Genomic DNA, 20,973 nt, shown 5'->3' on the forward strand with positions numbered 1-20,973 from the left:
TTATGAATTCCTCGTGGTTACTGTCACTTTGTTTTGGGTTTTGTAAAGATTCTGAAATTTTCCATCACATCTCCTTATTGCTCTCTAAAGCAGCAGATTTAATCTTTTGTTCTTCCCCTTATGAAGCAGAAATATAGTAATAGAAATCAAATAAATTGAAAAAATAAGGTACAAATACAAGCAAACTCAGAAGAAACTGAGAAGCTCAGAAGTGTGCAAACTTAAAATAATCTGTAAATGTACATAGATATTTCATAATAAAATACTGCACTATGCTATTAACCCCTTCATTAAAGTTGAGAGATATAGTGTCGGTGCTTAAAAGTCTTCCTAAGGAGGAAGAATCAATATTTTGTGTAATAAATTATTTTCAGAAAACTTGGAATCTGCTGGAACCATATTGCTCACGGAAACCTATAGGTTCCCTAAACCTAAAATTGACTTTAAGTCAACCTAAAGTTGACTACTCTGCTTCAAAAATGTTGTAGGAGAAGTGTTGAAAATTGTTCAATATTCTATTTCAGTGTTTTTTAAAGGAAAAGGTTTTGGTTCTTCATTTGGTCACTTTATCAGAACTTTGTTGTAATATTATTCTTGGGATTTTTTGAGAAAACTTTTAGACCTGTGTATTTTATTCATATTTCAGATGGCAAAGATTTTGGAAATGCCCTACTGTGAGAGCATTTTTAAAGAAGAATTAAAATTTACAAGTAGTTTGAAATTAATTTGCTCATAGTGTCTTTAAACTGCAAAAATCATAATTGTTTTCATATGCTACTCAATGTTCAAAGGACCACATGTGAACAGTAATATAGATGATAACTCTTTTTACTGGGTTATTATAAAGCTTATAAATTTCCAAACATCATACAGGCAGTTGTTACTTATGTTGTAAATAAAAATCGTGAGTCTTGGATATCAGTTATTTAGGTTAACTCCTGTATCACTTTTTCCAGTGAGACTTTGCATGTTAAAAGACATCATCTGTTGTTTCTCAAAGTGATAAAATATGTTTATGTACACATACATAAACATATAAACTTACTGTGGAGCATACAAAGCATTTTTATTTGATGTTCAGAAGGTCCCTTCTGTGAACAGTCTTGTCGTCATATGTGTGTGATAATGTAGAAGAGAAGGGGCTGATCTTTTTTTAGGAGGCACTGGGTGACTTGAACTGTTTTAATAGTTCTTTTGCTGGACTGCTAAATGATTGCAGCAGTCACATCAAACAGCTGTCACTGAACATACACTGATGGCAATGCAGAGTGACCTTTCAGTTTGCTTATCATTAAGCTTAAGTTAGTAGACCTTTCAGCCTGATGCAGATATTTTTTTCAAGGCACCCTGCTGTACTTTTCCTGTTTAAACTCTTGAATCATTACCTATTTTAAGGATCTACTGTGCCCTGAAGGTATCGTGACATTTACTAATCCTTCCCACTGGACTTTCCAGACATTATGGCTGTCTCATGCTGTGCTGGACTTAAAGTACATACGGCTTGTTTTGAACTATAACTCAAAACAAACACAGTAAATCAAATTGCAGTTAGCACTTTAACTCTTTTTTTACTGTTCATGCATCTGTGTTGTTAAAAGAGTATTTAAATGTATTCTTGTCAAAAATTTAAAAAAAGGGATATGAAGATACTTTGCATACTTCAGTGTTTCTCTTCCTTGTTTTTTTTCCCTTCTATATTATACATATCGTTTTCAGCCCTTTGCAAGCATGCTGTTTTATGAAATAATTATTTGCCTTAAACTGCAGTCAGAAGAACACTTGGAATATAAGTGGCAAAATTTGCATACATTATGAAAGAAATCTCTGTGACAAATTTTGTATTAAAGCTTTGGAAAATTTTTCATTTACAGTTTGCTTTTCCGCTAGTGCTGAGTAGGATATTCCAAAATCACAGTTGTAAATTTCGTACAATTAAAAAAAAAAAGGTTTTAAACAGTTCCCATCCTTCCAAAAAAAAAAAAAAAAGAGTCCGTAGAGATGGCTTTCTCTGCCCAAAGCCTAGGTAACTTGCAAGTCAGGTTGTTAAACTGAAATGCAGTCGGTCTTTCATTTACTATAGTTTTTCTTGCTATTTTCTATTGAAATATTAGGTTGGAAGATTGTGTAAGTTCATTAATTGTTTTTTTCATTCGTCATAAACAGCTGGTGAAGTAGTTTGAGAGCCTCACAAATGTCATTTGGTCTTTAAGTTTACGTCATTGTTTCCTTGAGTATCTAGTGCAGGAGAAGTACTTAGACATCAACAAGAATTATCATCAACGTTCAGCAAAGTCTCAGTCCTGTTTTGTAGAAAATGCTGTCTAGAACATCTAGTTAAAGAGAATACAAATAAAAAAAGTAACACGTACTTTGATCAAAAGTTTAATTCAACAAAACAGGCTTTGCACCGTGTGCTCTGAAATCAGATTCACTCTGCTCCTGTTGGACAGTGGACAAGCGGTTCACGATTTTCATTGCTTTGGCTCTAACAGCAAGCAGAATTCCCTGGCTTTAGGAGTTGTAAGAAAATACAAGAGGTGAGTGACAGTCAAAAGGCCACAGTGCCTGATGAAAGAGAAACAGGTGTAAACCATTAACACACTGACTTGGTTATTTGTAGAGATGAAACTAGTTCAACCATGAAAAAATATTCCCTCAGATGAAATTGAAGGAGCTTGTGGTTAAAACTGTTTACATACAGCAAAACATAATTCTAAAGGACATTGCCAGCTTTGGGCAAAAAATATCTGATGGATTGTTATTTTAGTGGCATTAAGGATGTATTTTTCTAATCATTTTATCTGGCAGCAAAATCTGTGTAAGTTCCTACTCCCTCCCACCCCAGACAGAGGCTCCTCGTAATTTCCTTGTTTGTATGGTAAAACTAGTTTTGGAGTGGTCTGTAAACTAGATTTCTAAAAGGGAAAAAAAGTTGGAAATAAAAAGAATATTTATTTTATGGCGCAAACCATTCTTTTCAAGGCTAGAAGGAATGGAAGAGGAGACATGGGGTTCTAAAGTCTCTTCCATGTGACAGTGAAAAAGATTACCCAACAACCCTCATCCTTATTAGCAAATCAAGTCCTCTGTGTTCAGAAGACGCTTAAGGCCAAGATTTGTCCCTGAATGACTCGCTCATTTTTCTGCATTCTCAGCAGTGACCTGTTCTGAGCCTCCTCTGCTGCCTTGTACACAGCCACGCTACCCTTGCCCTGTCCTTCCCTTCTGTCGCTTCACTCTGGAGAAGGGTGAAGAGCAGAATTTAAATTCCAAAATCTTCCAGAGTATTTTTGTATAAGGTGTCATTACTGCTTCCCATCCAGCCCAAGTGACTATGAATATATTTCTTCAAGCTTTGCATTCACATGTGTTGCATGAGCTAAGTGGGCTGCTTTGGTCGCACTGCACCAGCATGGATAACAAGACTGAGTGACTTTTTTTTAAAGATATGGAGAGGCATGGGGAATGGTGGGATACTTACTTAATTTAGCCATGTTCTGAAAATGCTGAGAAGGAAAAGCAGGTAAAAATGAAGCTGATTCACCTAAAAATTAAAGCAAAACCAGGTGTATGAGTAGAGTGGCTTCAGCGTGGGGAGGAAGTTGATGGAGGACTCAAAAGATTTTGAAGAGTGTGTTCTGGTTTATATTCTGTGATGAAAAAGGCTGAGGATGGAAGAGGAGGTCGAAACAACCGAAGAGAAATGAGGCTTACCTTGTTGTTCCTAGTGATGAAGTAAGGGAAAACATTTGAGATACTTTTTTTCTTTTTCTTTTTTCTTTCTGTCTTCATCACTGCTAGAACAAAGAAAGTCCAGTCACAGGAAATGATGTCCTGTAATGTGATCAGGTGGGGGACCGTAACCAGTCCTTTGATGTATGTTATGCTTCAGACTCTCGCTGATAGAAACATAAATAAATGACAAAAACATCTAGTGGCTGTTTGTTAGCTAAACAAAAAGGTGAAATACAGGATTCCTTACGGTTGTCTTTGTTACCTAGGTTTGTGGTATCTGGCTTGAGCAAGAGTTGAGAAAGTACAGATGATTTTCTATTCCTGCTCAGAATAGATCTGCTCAGTAGTTCTCAGTTCCACTCTTGATAGTTATATGTGCAGCTCATTTTCAATTATCAGTGAAGAAGATGGAGTTATGGTATCAGTGTTATCTTAAAGAGAATTTTAACATAGTGTAAGTTTAGTATGTCAGGGAAGAATAGCTGATAGATAATGTATTAAGGAAATTAATAACTGACAAAGAGGTCAGAAACGCAGGAGGATTGTGAGCAATTGATATGAAATAGTTTCATTTACAGAAACTATGCAGTAACCAAGTGAGATTTAAAAGCATAAAGCAGCAGTTCTCACTGCTCAGCGAAGCTGGAGAAGTGTATTTTTCCAACACAGTGTGCCTCGAGTTCTTCAGTGTGCGAGAGGGGCAGTAAAGCTGCAGAGAAGCCAGACTGCGTGGCAGATGTCAGCAAACAGGTAGGTGTCCAGGAAAGGTGTCCTGAACTCCAAGGAGTTCATTAATTCCAACTCCCCTAGGAGTGCTGAATTAATTATTCTTATGGCTTTTTTTAAAAAGCAGAATTGGGAAGCTGTGAGTGGTCTGCTAAATTTTGGGGAACTTGCTGTAGAACATTTTGAAAAAATATGTTCCCTGTAACGCACTAAAGTTTTGAAGCTCCTTTTCTTTGTTGTTTGTGCTAGTCATAGAACTAATTAGTATCTGCTGTTTTGTTACAGGCTCCTGGTGTGCATACACTGCAGAAAAGTCCTTATGATCTCTAATTTTAACTAGATAAAAATAAAATTGACAAAAAGGAATGTTTATGTACTATTTTATGTGTAGGAAAATGCTGTTAAGTTTTAAGTTTCACAGAAGAGACTTGCTCACAAAACAGAATGCAAAGTGTCAGCAAGAAAATGCAGATAAGAGGTATTTATTAAAAGCAGCAGTGGACAGAAGAGGAATCCCAAATGGTACATGAAGAGATTGTGCCCTGGTGAAAGGCTTCTAGCATTTATATAGTATCATAAAGTAATCTTTCAAATACTTTGTTCTGATGATCTTTCACATACAACAGAGAAGAATGAACGGATTGAAAAGGGCACACAATAGGAGGGTGTAACTAAAGTGATCAATGATTTTTGACGCTATCTTAATTAAGATAAACTTGTTTAACACCAAAAGGGGCAGAGAGGAATCTGTTTCTATTTAGATAAGATCTCCAGGAGAAAAGACTGTAGACTATTGCCAGAAACTTTTAGGATAAGTATTTTATTTAAAAGAAGCATTAGCATTTGGATATAGTTATTCTTGAAACAAAATAATGGTTTAAGAACTTGTGGAAAAATACTTCTCGTTTAACTCATTCATCTGTTACCTAGCTTTGAATTGTAGCATAAGTGAATTTCAACTAAAAGAGCTTAAAAGGCAACATACAAACATTTAACAGAATATTTTTAAAAATCTGTAAGCAATATTAAGATTGTATCACTACCTGACAAAATCAATGTTAACCTTGGCATTGCTTGCTCTGGAGCTCCATTTGTAAGTGGTAACTAATTTCACAAAATTTTATAGCTCTGGTATTGAGAGGTTGAAAGATGCCAATTAGTTTTCCATTTTTGACATTTATCCAGAGAGTGCAACACTTGTAGGTTGTAATAAGGTATCAACTGTTAATTGGTGACCTCAGGAGCATTTTTGGTACAAATCTCAGTCAGTTAGAAGAGCTTAACTTCTTTTTAGCTCTATATTGTTTATTTATCTCTTAAAATAAAGTGAAATTGTTATTTAAAACTTCTGAAATTTGCATTGAGAACTTGTTCCATATTCTTGTTACTAATAGGAGGTGTTCTGTAGTGTCTCTCAAGCCAGACCTGGTCTTGCTTTTAATACGGATAACAGGTTTTTAGGGCCTTCTTCATAATGCATGATGCAGGCTGTCAGCACTGTCACAGCTCATTGTTAAAGGAAGGCTTTGTAGTTATGCATCTGGGAAAGGCAGAAAAGCTTGACCTCAGAAAGAAGTTACCGTGTATGTACAGGTATTTTGCTTTTGGAGCAGTTGTGTCCATATTTATATAACTGCAATTTTTTTTCTAAATAGGGATGCATTTAGGTAGTCAGACTCATTAAGAAGTAATATTTTGGTGTGTGGTTTTAAAAAGCCCTAGAGTTTTTAAACCTCTTTTTAAAAAGCAGGCAGTAATAGTACACCCGCACAGGGTTGTCCTCTTAATCTTTGCAAAAGGGCTGTTAAGGCAGTCCTAAAACACTGGCAGATTCTTAGGAACCACCTGAATAGCAGATGGGTGTGCTGTAATCACACCCTACCCCTGCCCTTCTTCCTTTCGGGGCCTTGCTGTTCTGTCAGAAGGAACCGTATTGATGTATTGATCCATTGGTAGATTTTTGCACGCAAAATAGATCAGGATTATGGAGTGATGAGGTGTTAATTTTTGGGTTCCACTAATCTTGAGAGAGTTGTTACTGAAACAGCACAGGAAGCCTTAGAAAATGACACTCCTCAGATACATGTATTAATAAATAGAAACTATTTTGAGCTCTTTAATGAAAACTTGTTGCCTCTTTACAGCATCAACTGCTTCTATACTTTTATTCTTTATACGAACATAAAGGGTCAAATTCTGCTTTGTGTGAGCACCGAGGTCCCGTATTGAATCATAAAGGAGTTGTCTGTGCTCAGCAAAGAGAGAAATTCAACTCCTAAGTGCTTATTTTACCTCAGTGTCTGTCACGTATAGTCTAAATTACTTTCTTGTATGAATTCTTTTAATAAGCAACAGTTTCACATTCACATAACCTGCATATGCCTTCATTGCAAATAATTTATAGTCAAAGTCACGTGCAGTATCGAATTATTCTCAGTTGGAGTGTGGAGGGAAGTAACAGGTAGTGCTCAGATCGTCTTGCCTGGCTCAGACCAGAGCTTTTCTTTAACGTTAGAGGATAAAGGCGCAGCCGGGCACAGAAGACCACAGCCGGTGCCAGCCGGTCGTACAAGAGTGATGTAGTTTTAAGTTTTCTCATAGCATATTCAATTCCATTTAAATATTGCAAAATGCTGAATTGTAAATGTTAACCTAGCCATGAATAAAAAATGCTGATATTTTATTTAATCCCAAAATAATTATGGATAGTCTGCCTTTATTGTATTATTTAAAATATTTCATTTTACATGTAGAGGACAAGTTATTGCAGAGTTATTTTTTTATATCTATATAAAGAGAATTTGTTTCTGATGCATAAAAAATACAGAAGATAGACTTTTGCAGACTACAAGGAAAATTGTTTGCTTTTGACAAGGGCTGTCAATCGTCTGGGTATGGAGAAAAACTCTGGTAGCCGGTTTACATGTAACAGCAGGAAATACTTGCTTTTCAGGAGTGTTATCCAACTCCTGTTCTGAAAGAAATTCCGTTACAGAAGAAAGAGCTTTCTCTTTATTTCCCTTTCTTTGAGCTCATTACTTTCATGTTCTATACAAGGACTAAAACATCTATGCATGGGAGATGTAACTTGCAGTATTTAAACTGCTAACTGATAAAAATGAGAAGAGGAGGTGGGGTTGATCCTACGGAGGCAAACACATTCTTATGCCACTCTTTAATAAAATATAGCAGGGAATAGCTAGAAAGCTTCTCCTTTGACTTTCATCTGGCAGGTTTTGATTGTAACTTTGTAAAGGAATTGGTATTGACTCCTCTCAGGCAGTTTCGGAGAAGAGGTGAAGAGCTTTCTCTCTTGACTTTCTGTATGTTTTGTCAAATCGAATACTTCCATTTGAAGTGCGAAGTGAAGGCTGATGTCAAGAAATGCCTTCAGCACAAGCTGGTGCTGGTCTCTCGCGACTTCCTTCTTTCTTAAAAGTATCAGATTAGATGGTAAAATGACGGCAATCTAGCTGGACATAAACACGTTTATTGCAGGCTCAGCAGCCATTACATATCATTAGTGAAAGGAGGCAAGGGGCAAGGGGACCACTTTGATGTCAGTTTGATTCTTTTTAAGGACAAATGCATTCAGATGAGAAGATGCTAACTTTACGGCTGCTTGTATACTTGAAGTTCAGAACCTATTACTATCTGTATTTCTTTGTCCTGTTCATAACCTTACAGTCAACTTCTTTTCAAAGCAAATACAAATTGTAAGAGCAGTAGTGTTAAGAGGGGAGCTGGGAATAGGACATTTTGGAAGCCATTTTAAATTACATTATTTATTAAGAGTATGGTTTATTACCATCAGACCAAATCTGTTCAAAATGTGAATACATATTTTTGCAATGACACACACTTTGCCTTAACAGTAAAATAAATTGTGCAATTAAAATAGGGAAACACATCTTTTGCATCCGCAAATCTGTCCTCTGTGACATGAAATGGTTTTTATTAGAGGAGCTGATTTTACTTTTGGACAACTGCTAAAAGTGTGTGTGTAATTGTCATGAAGAGAGAGATGCGCCCTCTGTGTTTTGGGTTTAGGTTTTTTCCTTACTGAAGCAGATCTAATTTATTTCCTCTGTGAAATTCGGTTTGCCCTTCTGATTTGTAAGATATACCTTTTGCACTGTGCATGAGATGCAATAAAGGTTACACATTAGAAGTCCCAGGGAAAATATCTGAATAAATATAGTTTTATTGCAGTGGGTCTCTTTTTCTGTTTCTTTGTTACTGTTACTTAGATCTGACCTTCTTCCAGGATTTGACACATCACATCACACATCTTGTTCTTTTTTTTTTTTTGTTATTTTATGGAGTATTCAGTTGTCTCATTTGGTTTAAAACAAATCATACATTCATGTCCTAAATGTTTCACTAGTCAGAATAATTAAGTTGATCAGGTCTGGGAGCATTGGAAGGAAAATAATAGGGTCATTGAAGCATTCAAGCTCTAATGGGAACCTGAGTTCATTCAGATATCAAACCTAATAATTGCTTTACACCTGTATACACACTCCCAGTGAGCAAGTTCACATTAAAGCTTTAGTGGTACACTTTCAATACTCTGTTTCAAGGGAATTTTACTATTCTTTTTAAAAGACTACGTTGTTTTGACTTTTTCCAACTTTGCTGTTGTTGGGTTTGTGTATCAGTTGTAGTTTAGCTGATTACTCCTCTTTATGCACTGGAAAATATTTTTGCCTGAGAATTTCTTACTGGAGGTATGATATGAGTAATATATCACAAATCACACTTAATAGGAATCAGAAAAACATGGAGACTGTCGTCTGAGTTTCACTTTGAAACAATTTATTAGCCAAGTTAAAATTTACTGTATACAATTTAGCAGTATTCAAAGGCTGAAAATCTGAGTTTATACATGATTGTGTGTGTAGCACAGCATAAGGATTGTAGGGATACTCATAGCCATGATTGCTCCTTGAAAAAGACAATTTCATAAGGATGCAGTAAAAATCAGCATTATTTTGTGAGATTGTATGAGAAAAAAAAGCAATAATTATAACTTCTCAGTTTAGCTAAATTCTTTGACACATCTCCATGAATGCCGGTGGTACAGGCTGTCACAAAAATGTAAGTAAATTATATCACAAACAAGAATAAAAAATTACTGACTAGGAAAATGACAGCTATTCATAGCAGGTTTCGGTAAATTTCAGACTCAAATGCTGGTCACAGCGCTGCTTGTTATTGGAGAGGATTTGAACTGATGCAATCGTTCCTTTTCATCTTCTCTTTATTTTCCCACCTTTATAAGTTTAGTTCTCAGCTGAGAATTCAAACTGAAAAAGAAATGGAAAATGGCTGTATATGTGCCTGCATTGTACTGACATGAAGGCCTATTTTCCTCTGTAATTTTAAAGGCCAATTACCCTTGGAGGAAAAGAGAAAAATAGATTGATTTGTCTTGTAACCCCTGAGGCAGGCATGTGTTGTCTCAAACTAAGGCTTTTCCACTGCAGTTCTTGTGGAAGAGCTTTCAATGCATATCCCAAGTGGTACTATTAACAAAGAAAGCAAAGTCAAATTAAAATATTAAATAGATCATTTTAAGGTTTGAGGAATCTTAGCTTATTGTGCCAGTTCAGGGTTGTTTGGTTTTTTGGTGTTTTTTTTTTTTTTTTTTTTTAAATCTTTAAGTCCTGGAATAAGCAGTAGTAAAATTTATTTTAAACAGATTAGTTGAAGATAGGGTTTACAAATCCATTTTTATTCTATAAATACTGAACTTTATTACGTTTTCTTCGGCTCTACATAGGATAAGTATTTATTTGCTTAATGGAATTGTGATACAGATGGTCAACACCCTAGATTTTGATTGCGAAAGTATTACTTCTGTTGTGTTCCCATACTGTATTGACTGTGGTCACAGCTGGATGGCACTGAGCTAGTAAATGCCATCACACATGCCATTTAACATTAAAACTTCTCACACTATTCATTTTTAAAGCATGTTAATATATAGCACATAGAACATAAATAAATGGTTTTTTTCTACTGATGTTCTGCATTTTCATATGACTCCAAGGCTACAATTAAGGGTGCTCAGCAAGCTTGGTCTGAGTGGCAGCAGTAAGATTAGACGTGTCTTTGTTCCCTTTTAATCTGACTGAAACCCCTTTGTGTCAGGACTTAAATCCTTCAGCTCTCCGTATTTTAGACCTGCCACTGTACTACAGTGCTTCTGGATATTAACGACTTTTATTTAGCAAGTTAAAAGAATCCAAACTTCCACATATCTTCTTAATGAGAAATTGTGCATATAGGCTGGTCTGGGAACCTTCTTAAAATGAAGGTACTGTGTGTTATCTAAATGACTAAAACTTTTGAAGGAAATCTTTTCAAAGAGAATACATATCTACATACAAATCTATCTTACTTTAAGGCTTACTATGTTATGATGATAATTTTGGCACTCCTGACTACAGTAGATAACTCAGGATCCTCATGTGTGTTTGATTTTTTCTGAGGAGGAACCATTCAGTCTTGAGAGATGTCCTTTTAAGTTTGTTACAGTTCTTAATACTTTTTCTTCCTATCCTGGAAATCTTAATAGCTACACAGACCTGTTTGTTTTTTTTTTTTTTCTTCCCCCTTATTTCTTCTAACACCTTTTCTTATGTATCAATATATTGGTAAACATCCCACTAACCAGGTCAAGAACATATTTTTTTTAATTATTATAAGATCAACACATGATGTGTTTATAACTAAAGTGTATGGGCTGTTTATATGTGTTGTCTGTTTTTGAGGGCTTTAAAAAAAACAACCGAATCGCAAAACCAAAACAAACAAACCGCCCCAAACTCTTTAGCCTAAGGGTAAGTTTCTTTTTCTCCATCAAAACAACATATAGTTTGTATATGCTCAGGTTATCACTCAGCTTGCACCTGAAAGTCTGAGGTTGGACCTAAACCAAAATAAACCAGCCTTTAAAGAATTTGACCTCACAGCTACAGGATTTGATTGAAATAGCAATAGTTTTCTTGAAATTGATGCTAAAATAACCATTTTAGCTGTCATTTAAGTTTGATTGTCAAGAATTAAGATTCTGTTTGGGGAAAAAAAAAGCTGAGAAGCGGGATGTCGTATCACTTGATCTTTTCTCATTTTTGGTTATAAAAATATCGTATCCAAATGAATGTAAAATGACCCAGTGTGATGATTGTAAAGGGTCTAGTTCAGATTTTGCCAGGCATGTGGAGGGTGCCTGCTGAGGTTGAAATAAGAGTGTTTAAAATACTGAAGGACTGAAAGAAAACATGTTAATTGTACAGTTTGCCTTAACCCAGTTAGAAAACTGTTCTATTTGCTTGTTTCATCTATTTGCAATAAAGATCTTTTGGAAAGTGCTGTCTATTTCAGAGAGTGCTTTCTGAGGTTTTATTTTGTCTGCATTTCTCCCATAACTGATTTTTACCCCGTTGCTATTTTTTTTTTTTTATATAGGCCACACATTTTGAACGATCAATTTGAAATCAAATCTCCCAGAGATGGACTGAATCTTAACAGAATTGAGGTTAGGAGAGCCATTTTCTCTCAAGGTGCTGTTTTTAAGAAGGATTTTGATCTAGACACCAAGAACAGTTGTTTTGAAGTTCTTAATTTCCTCGACTAGCTTATTTCTCAGTTGGTATTCTCTAATAATGTCACAGGTACAGGCCAGGCAATATAGAGAACAGTGTTCAGCTGTAGCGGTAAAGAGGTGCTGGAGATTGATGGCCTTCCCTGCTGTCTTACGCTATAGCAGTTCCGCTTCTTTCTTAGGTTCTATCAATTCCAATTTCCAAAATGATTTACCTTTCATTGCTGGTAAGCTAAGCTGATGTCAATAAAGAAAAATAATAAAGTTAATTCTTGTCAAGGGTGGCTCTTTAAAGCAATTGATAATACGCTGTTACATCAACTGAAATTGTAACTTGGCTTTAGTTTTCCCTGTGCATAAATGGCTCAAAGATAAAACTGGAGGCTACCCAGGCCTCTGGGTTATCAGGAGTGGTCAACATGGATTCACCAAGGGGAAATCATGCTTGACCAATCTGATAGCCTTCTGTGATGGCATGACTGGCGGATAAACAAGGGGAGAGCAGTGGATGTTGTCTACCTCGACTCTAGCAAGGCTATCGACCCTGTCTCCCATGACATCCTCATAGGTAAGGTTAGGAAGTGTGGGTTAGATGAGTGGATGGTGAGGTGGATGGAGAACTGGCTGAATGGCAGACCTAAGAGGGTTGTGATCAGCGGCACAGAGTCTAGTTGGAGGTCTGTAACCTTCCTGTCCCACCTGGTCTGGGTGACCGTGCTTTGATGGGGTTGGACTAGATGATCTCCAGGGATACCTTCCAACTCTGACCATTCTGTGGTACCTTCTTTCTCTGAGTGTTAAACACCTTTTATTATTGTCAGCTATAGGAAGATTAATTCTCTCACTTTGGAGTGGTTACTCAGGAGGGAAAAAAAAAGGGAGGGGGAAAAAAAAAAGAAAAACAAAATGTGGTGGTTGTGCAAGTTAATGGTGTGAGCTTTTTAAATAAATTAGCATTTGAGAGTTCTCCTGACTGGGGCTCAAGCCTTTCAGCATGTGCTCCAGCACCACAGTTGCTGGCCAAGCACCCAATGCTGTACGCTCCCCCTCTTCCAGATCCAGCATTTTGGCACTATTTTAACCTTATTAATGTGATTAACGTGGTGTTTATTAACTAAGACATTCTTTAAAACACGTGTTGTTCAGGTATGAGGGTCCTGCGACCACTGTCTTTAAAGAAGGCAATATAGTTCTGGTAGTACTTACTACTGAAAAACCCAGTATTCTTTTTAGCCCATTTTCATAAACGTTTAGGTGCTTCGCCTTCTGCATATAGATAGATGTTTCAAACTTTGTTTTAAAAAAAGGGCAAAAAGTAGTTATATGCACCAGTCATGTTTGGTTGTTGGTTTTGTGGGGATTTTGGGAGTTTGTTGTTGCTGTTTTTTTTAATGCTAATCAAGGGGTGCTGCAATTATTTGCAGTTGCGAGGCACTTAGATACTCTCCTGATGAGCACTCTAGGAAAGTCTGCAGGGAAGTAAGATTCCAAAATCAGGCTACTATTTGGATTGACGGCTGTAATTAAGGTATAAAGAAACACTTTTAATGCTTTAACTGACTGGAAAATTCTGGGAGACTTAGTCAACTAAGGTACCAAGCCCAAGGTAGCAGTTTATAATACAATTTTAATACAAGGCATGTCAAAGAGAAAACTCTTTTTGTGATTGTTACAGGATAATACAAATTCCAATCAAGTACGTTTGAGGTATGCTTTTGTCGACTCTGTCTCTTTCTATTATCAGATATCTCAGTCTCATAACTAGTCCATTCAATTGCACATCTATATTATTACTAGCATTGATTGCTCATAAAAAGTAAGGTTTATAATTAGGAGAGCACAAAGTTACTACCTGGAAGAGTGATAAGAAGAAAGTGAAATGGGAAAGTCACTTAATCTTAGTATTGCAGTTCTGCAAAATAGAATTTATTTTTCTGCTAATATAACTGAGTTTTATGTTGATAACAAGCTACTGAGTTAATAAATCTGTTGCAGCTATTGAGACTTCTCTTTTAATAACAGAACTAATGAAGGTGCATTAAGGACAGGAAAAATACATTTTGCAGAGTATAGTTTTTGCAAAAGTATTTTCTTCTCCCCTACCAGTGTGTTTTTTAATTGATTGTAATTTCTAATGCTTGATACATACAGAGTATAAGGGCAAATATCTTAAGGTTGAAGTTGTCAAATTCCGTAAAATTAAAATACATTGTCTAAAAATAACTGTTTAGATTTTTTTTTGTTTGTTTACTTAATGGCATACATTTATTGTAGTTATACACTAAGCTTATTTCGGTTTTGCTTTTTTTTTTTTACATCATTAGATTCATATTACGTGGTGAATGATGTACATTTATCAAACACACCTCTACAAATACCTTGTATATTGTAGATATTATTTATTCCCATCTAGATACTATATTGAGTGCAAGAAGACATGAGCAGCTAATTGTTATTATAACAAAGTTCCTATATTTTTTCCAGTGGAGGTATAAAGTTTGCATGGTTGAGATTGCATTCTAGTATTACGTATACTAAAAAGGAACTACTGATTCGATTTCTTAGCATTTAATTGTATATTTCTTTCATTTGAATTTGATTCAGCTAGCTAAAAGATTAACATTATTTTATGATATAAAAATATGCGTTTTTTTCCATTTTAATCCTTCATTGTTCTACCTTTTACTGCTCCAAGGAAAGGTCCATTCAGATGATTGAGAGACTACTTTTAAGTTTCAGAGACAGATTATAATGTCTGTAATATAAGCATTGTGGATGCTTTTTAAATGCTCTACTTCAATGTCAGAAGTCCATCTCTTTTAAAAGTAAGAAGCAAAGTATTCATCTACGTAGGTAGATGGATTACCAAGAAGGCATGAATGATGCATACACAAACTATCACGTTTTCTAGTCATTTTTACGTGCTTCTGAAGTGTACACCTGAGCCCTTTGGCAATGGTTTGGCTTAATTTCTAATACTCTTAGGTTACTGCTACTGCCTTTTGTTTGCCATCCCCACTCCCCTGAAATACAAGTGAATAGTTTTACCATTTATTGATGTTATACATAGTTTTATGCTAGAGTAGTCACAGTCATGTTTATAAGCCAGTCTTGCTTTGTGTTCTATTCAATATGGTCTGTAACATCAAAAAAAAAAGGAAATACAACTGTTGGAGATAACTGAATCTATATGTTGGAAGTGTTATAAATGTCATGGTTTTTTTAATTTTTGCTTGAGTCACTGAAATATCAGCCCAATCCAGTTTCAAATCCTAATATGAAACCCTTTGTTTTAACCTAATGAATGTTTATACATATACAAGCACATTTTATATCTAGTGAAGAAACAAGTCATTTCTTTATATGTGTGTACGCATACTGATACCTCTTCTTTTAACCAGATGTAAATATGCACATGTACACACAAGGTAGCTTCCAGATTCACTGCTGAATAAAATAGGTTTATTCGTAAAGAAGAAATACTTTATATTAACCTCCAAAATTTTCAGATATGTTAAAGATTTCATGTTGGTAGTAAATAAATGTAATCCTCCCCTCCCTTTTTTATAACAAGCTGAAAATTTTATCAAAGTGTAATTTATATCCTACTTGCCTTTTGTTTTAGTAAGACTCGCTATGAAGTGCTCTAAGCTTTGCAGAAAAATCTCTTGCAAATGCTGACATTGTTTGTTACTGGCAATAACTAAATCATTGCATCCCAGTTTCCTTGATTAGAAGAACTTTGTGGTTCTGTCCAGTCTGTCTTGAATCTTTCAGATTTTGTATTCCTATCTCTAAAAAATATAAAAACTGGAAATAATTGAAAATAATAGATTACTTCTAATTATTGGGGAAATACTTTGTTTGTTATCAGATGAAGAAGGCAATGATAATGCTTCTTGTTTTTACAATTTTGTTTTGTGTTTTCTTTAACTCCCAGCTCAGTTGTGCAGTTACAGGAGAATCTGAACTGTCGTTTGCAGAAAATGTTTGTCTCTACCGTCATGAAAAAAAAAAAAACCCCCACAAAAAAAAAACAGAAAAGAGAAAAATCTAAAAAAAACAAGTATGAAGAAATCAATGTTAGACTCTCTTAATCTGTTTTTAACCTGTACCATCGATGATCTTGAAGTTCTATGAAGAGATAGTCTACTGGAGAAGGCACTTCTCCCACTGCAAGTATCACTAGACTCTCTCCGCTTTCCTCTGCGATAGAGGAACAGCAGCACATTTGAGTTAATAACTTTCCTTCTTGGGTTTTCGACAGCATTTTTGTGCTTTAATTTCCATTGCCTAGTGACACTGCAACCACTGTAGAGATTTATTCCCATGCAAAACAGATTGACTTAGGGTAATTTGAATACTTTATGCATGGATAGATTCATTAGGAAAAGGAGGCAAGGCAGAACTATAAAAAGAACTAATAATCTTGCTAAAGGAGCCGTTAATTCCCTATAGCATTGGAGACACTTTCATGGAACAGGGAAAAGGAAGGTTGATTTTGCAGAGCCCTTGCCATCTACACGGGCATCCTCTCTTCTTTGTCCAGAAACAGATCACAAATATGACATTCTTTGTCTTCTCCAGAACCTTATTTAATATGCTTGGACCATTTCTGGCTTTGTTAGCTTAGAATGGAATCACAAAATGGTTAGAAGGGACCTCTGGAGGTCATCTTGTCCACCCGCCCTGCTCACACAGCGTGACCTAGACCCAATTGTCCAGGACCACGTCTGGACATTTTTTTAATATCTCCAAGGACGGAGACTTCACAACTTCCCTGAGCAACCTGTTCCAGTGCTCAGTCACCATCATAGTAAAAAAGTGTTTCCTGATGTTCAGAAGTAACGTCCTGTGTTTCAGTTTGTGCCCATGGCCTCTGGTCCTCTGACTGGGCACTGCTGAAACCAGCCTGGCTCCGGCCTCTTTGCACCCTCCCTTCAGGTATTTGTGTACATTGATGAGATCCTCCATTGGTCTTTGCTCCAACCTTTCCCCCAGTCTCTGGAACATAATGATCCAGTCGATAGCTTTTACAAAGTATGGATTTCTATCCAGCAGATGCGCTGGGGTCGTGTGCTTTATGCCTGACCCTTCTGCCTTGGCCCGAGTTGAGTGCTCTCCCCCAGCAGTACCAGTGACACCAGCTTTTAGAGGCTGCTGCACTGGGCAAACAGATAGAGCTACATTGGCTCAGTTAGAAAATAAGTGAGAAAACCTGCTTACCTGCAGTTTGTCTGTCAGGCTTTTTGCTTCTGAAGTGACTGTTGCCTTTTAACAATCCAGTTCTAGGCAGGAGTTCCAGCCCTATATTGGGACACCCTGATGCTGTAGCAATGTAGATACTGTACTGACGGGAACAAAGAGCAGCAACCTGAATATGACATAAGAGAATAGAAAATGCTTGGTCAAAAGTAAGCAGTCACCAAAAACAAAATAAAACATTGCATGGCGGGACCACATTTTAAAAAAGAAAGATTAAAACCTCCAGAAGTCTAAGTGGGGGTTAATTTTCTACCCCTTTTTGTGTGTGTGCATGTGTATATTCATCGCTTTAAAATTTTATTTTAAAGGCATTTAGGAATGTGGCTGGTACTTCATGATTGTTTTCCTGTGATAGAGACGTATTTATTATTCATTGCAATAATTACTGTGTAATATTTTATACTAAAAGTTGTTCACATTGCACAATCAGGAAATGCTTAGGAAGTGGCTGATTTAACTGTTCTATTTTTAACTCCGTACCAAATTATAGTGAATGGTGTTAGCGCTTTTATACTTGTAGCATCTAGTAGGCTTTTCACCACCACGCTGGTCAGTACCTTCTCATGAAAAAGGAAATGTATTTTTCCAGAGCTTCTGTGCATAAACTGTTTGTAAAATAAGATATTTTTTTTTTTTTTACCCAGAATTTTTGTTATTGTGTGCTGTTTCCAAGGGGACTGTGTTTCAGGATTCTCCTAATGCTTTTATCACCCAGCTTCTCTGATCAAGAAAGTAATTTATTGCTGATTGCAGAACTCTTGAACTCAGTCTGGCAGCTGCAGTGTGAAACTTCTCTGATCCAGTCTCCTAGTTACTTATTTACATATCATTTGAAATGATTTTCAGGGCTGTTTGAAAACCTCTTGACATTGCATTATCCATGTTTCAAATCTTATGGTGATTTGTTTTTTTCCTCTCTTTGTATTACAGATAACAGACGCGTAACTTTGGAAAGGTCTCGTTCTCGCCACAATGGAACAATTGCAGCTGTATGATTCTTCTGATGCCAAAGAATTAGTGAATTGTTTTATTTACAATTAAATGGATATACTTTGAAAAGAGTTTATCGTACAAATTGGCAATGATCATAAAGGAATACTGGTATTGATTAAATAAGGTGTATAAATATTATGTATTTTAAAAGCTATTGCTAAATAATCCACATACTGTATCTTATTACCCCAACTACCAAGATCTGTAAACAGTGTTAAACAGTAGGATATATATCTTATTTTCTTATGTTCTTTCTTCTTTTTTTGTTCTCCCTTTTTTCTTTTTTTTTTTTTTTTTTTAAAGCTGGCAACTTACATGAAAGGAGTTGGGGATTTCTAGGTTATGTTTCATATGGGTAAGAAAATACAAATTTGTTGAAAGAATACAGCTGTGGATTCCATTTGCAGTTCTGATTTGGACATGAAAGGAAAAAAATAATAAAATTGTATGTTAATAAATTCAGAGATGAGCTGGTCTACATTATCAGAATCTTTTTTGTAACCATAAAAAGCAATGCATAGCCCCAGAGAGGTTGCTGAAAATCTTATCTCAATATAAAGCCTGGTGGATTCAGCTATTTTGGCTGCAAGTAGGATATACCACATATCTACACTTTTGTTGATATGATGATGTATAGTTAATTATCACTGCTAAAAAAAAATTTAAATAAAACAGAGCATAGGATTTTACCAAAATTAAATGATATCAAGGACAGGATATGTTTTTAACTGTATCTAAGGAGGGATTTTTCTAATGATGCACTTATATATTCTTTATAAAGATATTTGGGGGAAAGTATGATTGTCCTATTTTCATTACGCTAAAAATACCTTTGTGTAGGTTTTTAGAGACAAGCTACATTATGAAGTTATTCAGAACTGCCTCTGAGTTTTTCCTCTGTTTCTCAGGTAAAACATGTAGCGGGATCTCTACTGGTGGATTTTAGTGCTGAGGGTTTAGCAGCTAAGAACAGATTTTCTACCTGGAGCAGTATATAGCAGTGATCAATGATTGCAGCAGTCTGATTTTTCGGGAAGCTCCTCCCATTCTACTTTGTATACAGGCCCCTGCACTGCAGTACCTCAGGTGAGCAGTTAGTCGAGTAGCTGACACTGTCTACGTTCTGCCACTCAATGGGAAACTACAGTTCCCTTTTCTCCCCAGACTCTAGTTGAATGTACACTCTGTTTGGTGTTCAGGTCGGTCTTCACCATCCTTTTTAATATAGGTTCGTTGTTTATCTGGATGGGATAGAGGATTTTAAGTGGGAGTTCCAATGGAACTGCTCATACGTTGCTCAGCTATGATATTTAAAAAAACGGGATACAATGTAGTAAATGGCACTTGTTCTCAAATTATTACTGCTTTTCACTGATGAATTATTATGAATACTTTGATTGCCTGGCGTTATGGGGAACTTTTGTTTTTAAAGTTATATCAAGAATATTTGGAAGGTAAGGTGTCACATTGTTTTCTGTGCACAAACTGCTAGCTCTAGAGGAGCATTCAATATTGGGGCAGTGTAACTTTGCACTACTGCTTGAGCCAAGCATCTTTGTACAGTAGATTCTTTTTGCTTCTCTGGTGAGATACTCTTAAGACTATCTGACTAATTTGGGATAAATTCTCACAACATCAAACTACACTGATCAATATCCAATTATTGTAAGAAAAGTTACAGCTCCTTTTCAATCTAGTATTCAAATAATTATTTTTTTTTTTAATTGTCTTCAGAGGAAACAGGGGTTTTGCCTATTGCTATATCTGTAAACATAGGAATACAACTGAAGGCTAGTGAAACGTGTGCTATCAACTAATACCCTTCCTAAACTGTTTGGGGTTTTTTGTGATTTTAGTAACTCACTGAAGAGTTGTATGGTATTTCAGGAAAAAAAAACAACACGCATGCAACAGGATTACGTCTCCCTGTTTACCAGTAAGAGATACAAAGAATTATATCCTGTTTCATGTAAGGTTGACATCAACCTTGTATTGAAGTATAACTTTTTAAAATGGAACTATTAAATTTACAGTTATAAAAATGTGCTTAATGTACAAAGCCAGTTTAAAAGGATTAGGTTCATAATGTCTGTAGAAATTTGTACTACAATCAACAGTGTATTAGAATTCAAATTTTAAAATTAGCATTTTGCTGGGATTTACAAGTATTGGTATAATCTTTATATGTGAAAACTCAAAAGCTCACAACAGAATCTTTATACTGTAGCAGTAATTATTAGTGCACGAGTTTTTCATTTCCATGGGTGTTTTGGTTTTTTGGTTTTTTTTTTTTTTTTAAAGCTCTGTGAAAGCTGACTACAGATTTTCAAGAACCAAATCTTAGGAGAGAAAAAAAAAAAGCAAATCCAAAATAACAACATCATCTGATGCTTCTATTTTACTACTATTTTTTTCATATTTGAAACATTTATATAATTTAATGGACATATCTGTTAGAACAAAAGTGTCTTTCAAAGAAAAACTAGTTAAAAGATAATTTATGTAAATATAGGGTGCTCGTATTTATGAAGTCTAAAATATTTTCTGAAATTGATGCTGGTCACTTTGTCTTTTGATAGTTTTTCAGTCTATATTAAATTGCAGATATTTTTAATGTTTTTATTATTGATCTAATTTTCAGA

At 35.6% G+C, this 20,973-nt stretch overlaps 1 protein-coding gene across 5 annotated transcripts in view; it reads left to right on the forward strand.

Annotated features, from left to right (window-relative positions):
- The window catches only part of DIAPH2 (diaphanous related formin 2), a 225,110-nt gene extending 206,317 nt beyond the window's left edge, over positions 1 to 18,793 (forward strand). For 4 of the 5 annotated variants that reach the window (XM_074601955.1, XM_074601956.1, XM_074601951.1 and 1 more), the window contains one exon: positions 18,269 to 18,397. Coding sequence is in view for 1 of the 5 variants with exons in the window: in XM_074601953.1 (XP_074458054.1) it covers positions 18,269 to 18,333 (65 nt within the window). In the remaining 4 variants the exon portion in view is untranslated. Of the gene's footprint in view, positions 1 to 18,268 lie in introns of all 5 variants that reach the window. The other variant, XM_074601953.1, reaches the window with a different exon arrangement.
- Positions 18,794 to 20,973: the final 2,180 nt, after the last annotated feature.

The sequence above is a fragment of the Larus michahellis genome, chromosome 9, assembly GCF_964199755.1.
Source record: "Larus michahellis chromosome 9, bLarMic1.1, whole genome shotgun sequence".
NCBI lineage: Eukaryota > Metazoa > Chordata > Aves > Charadriiformes > Laridae > Larus > Larus michahellis.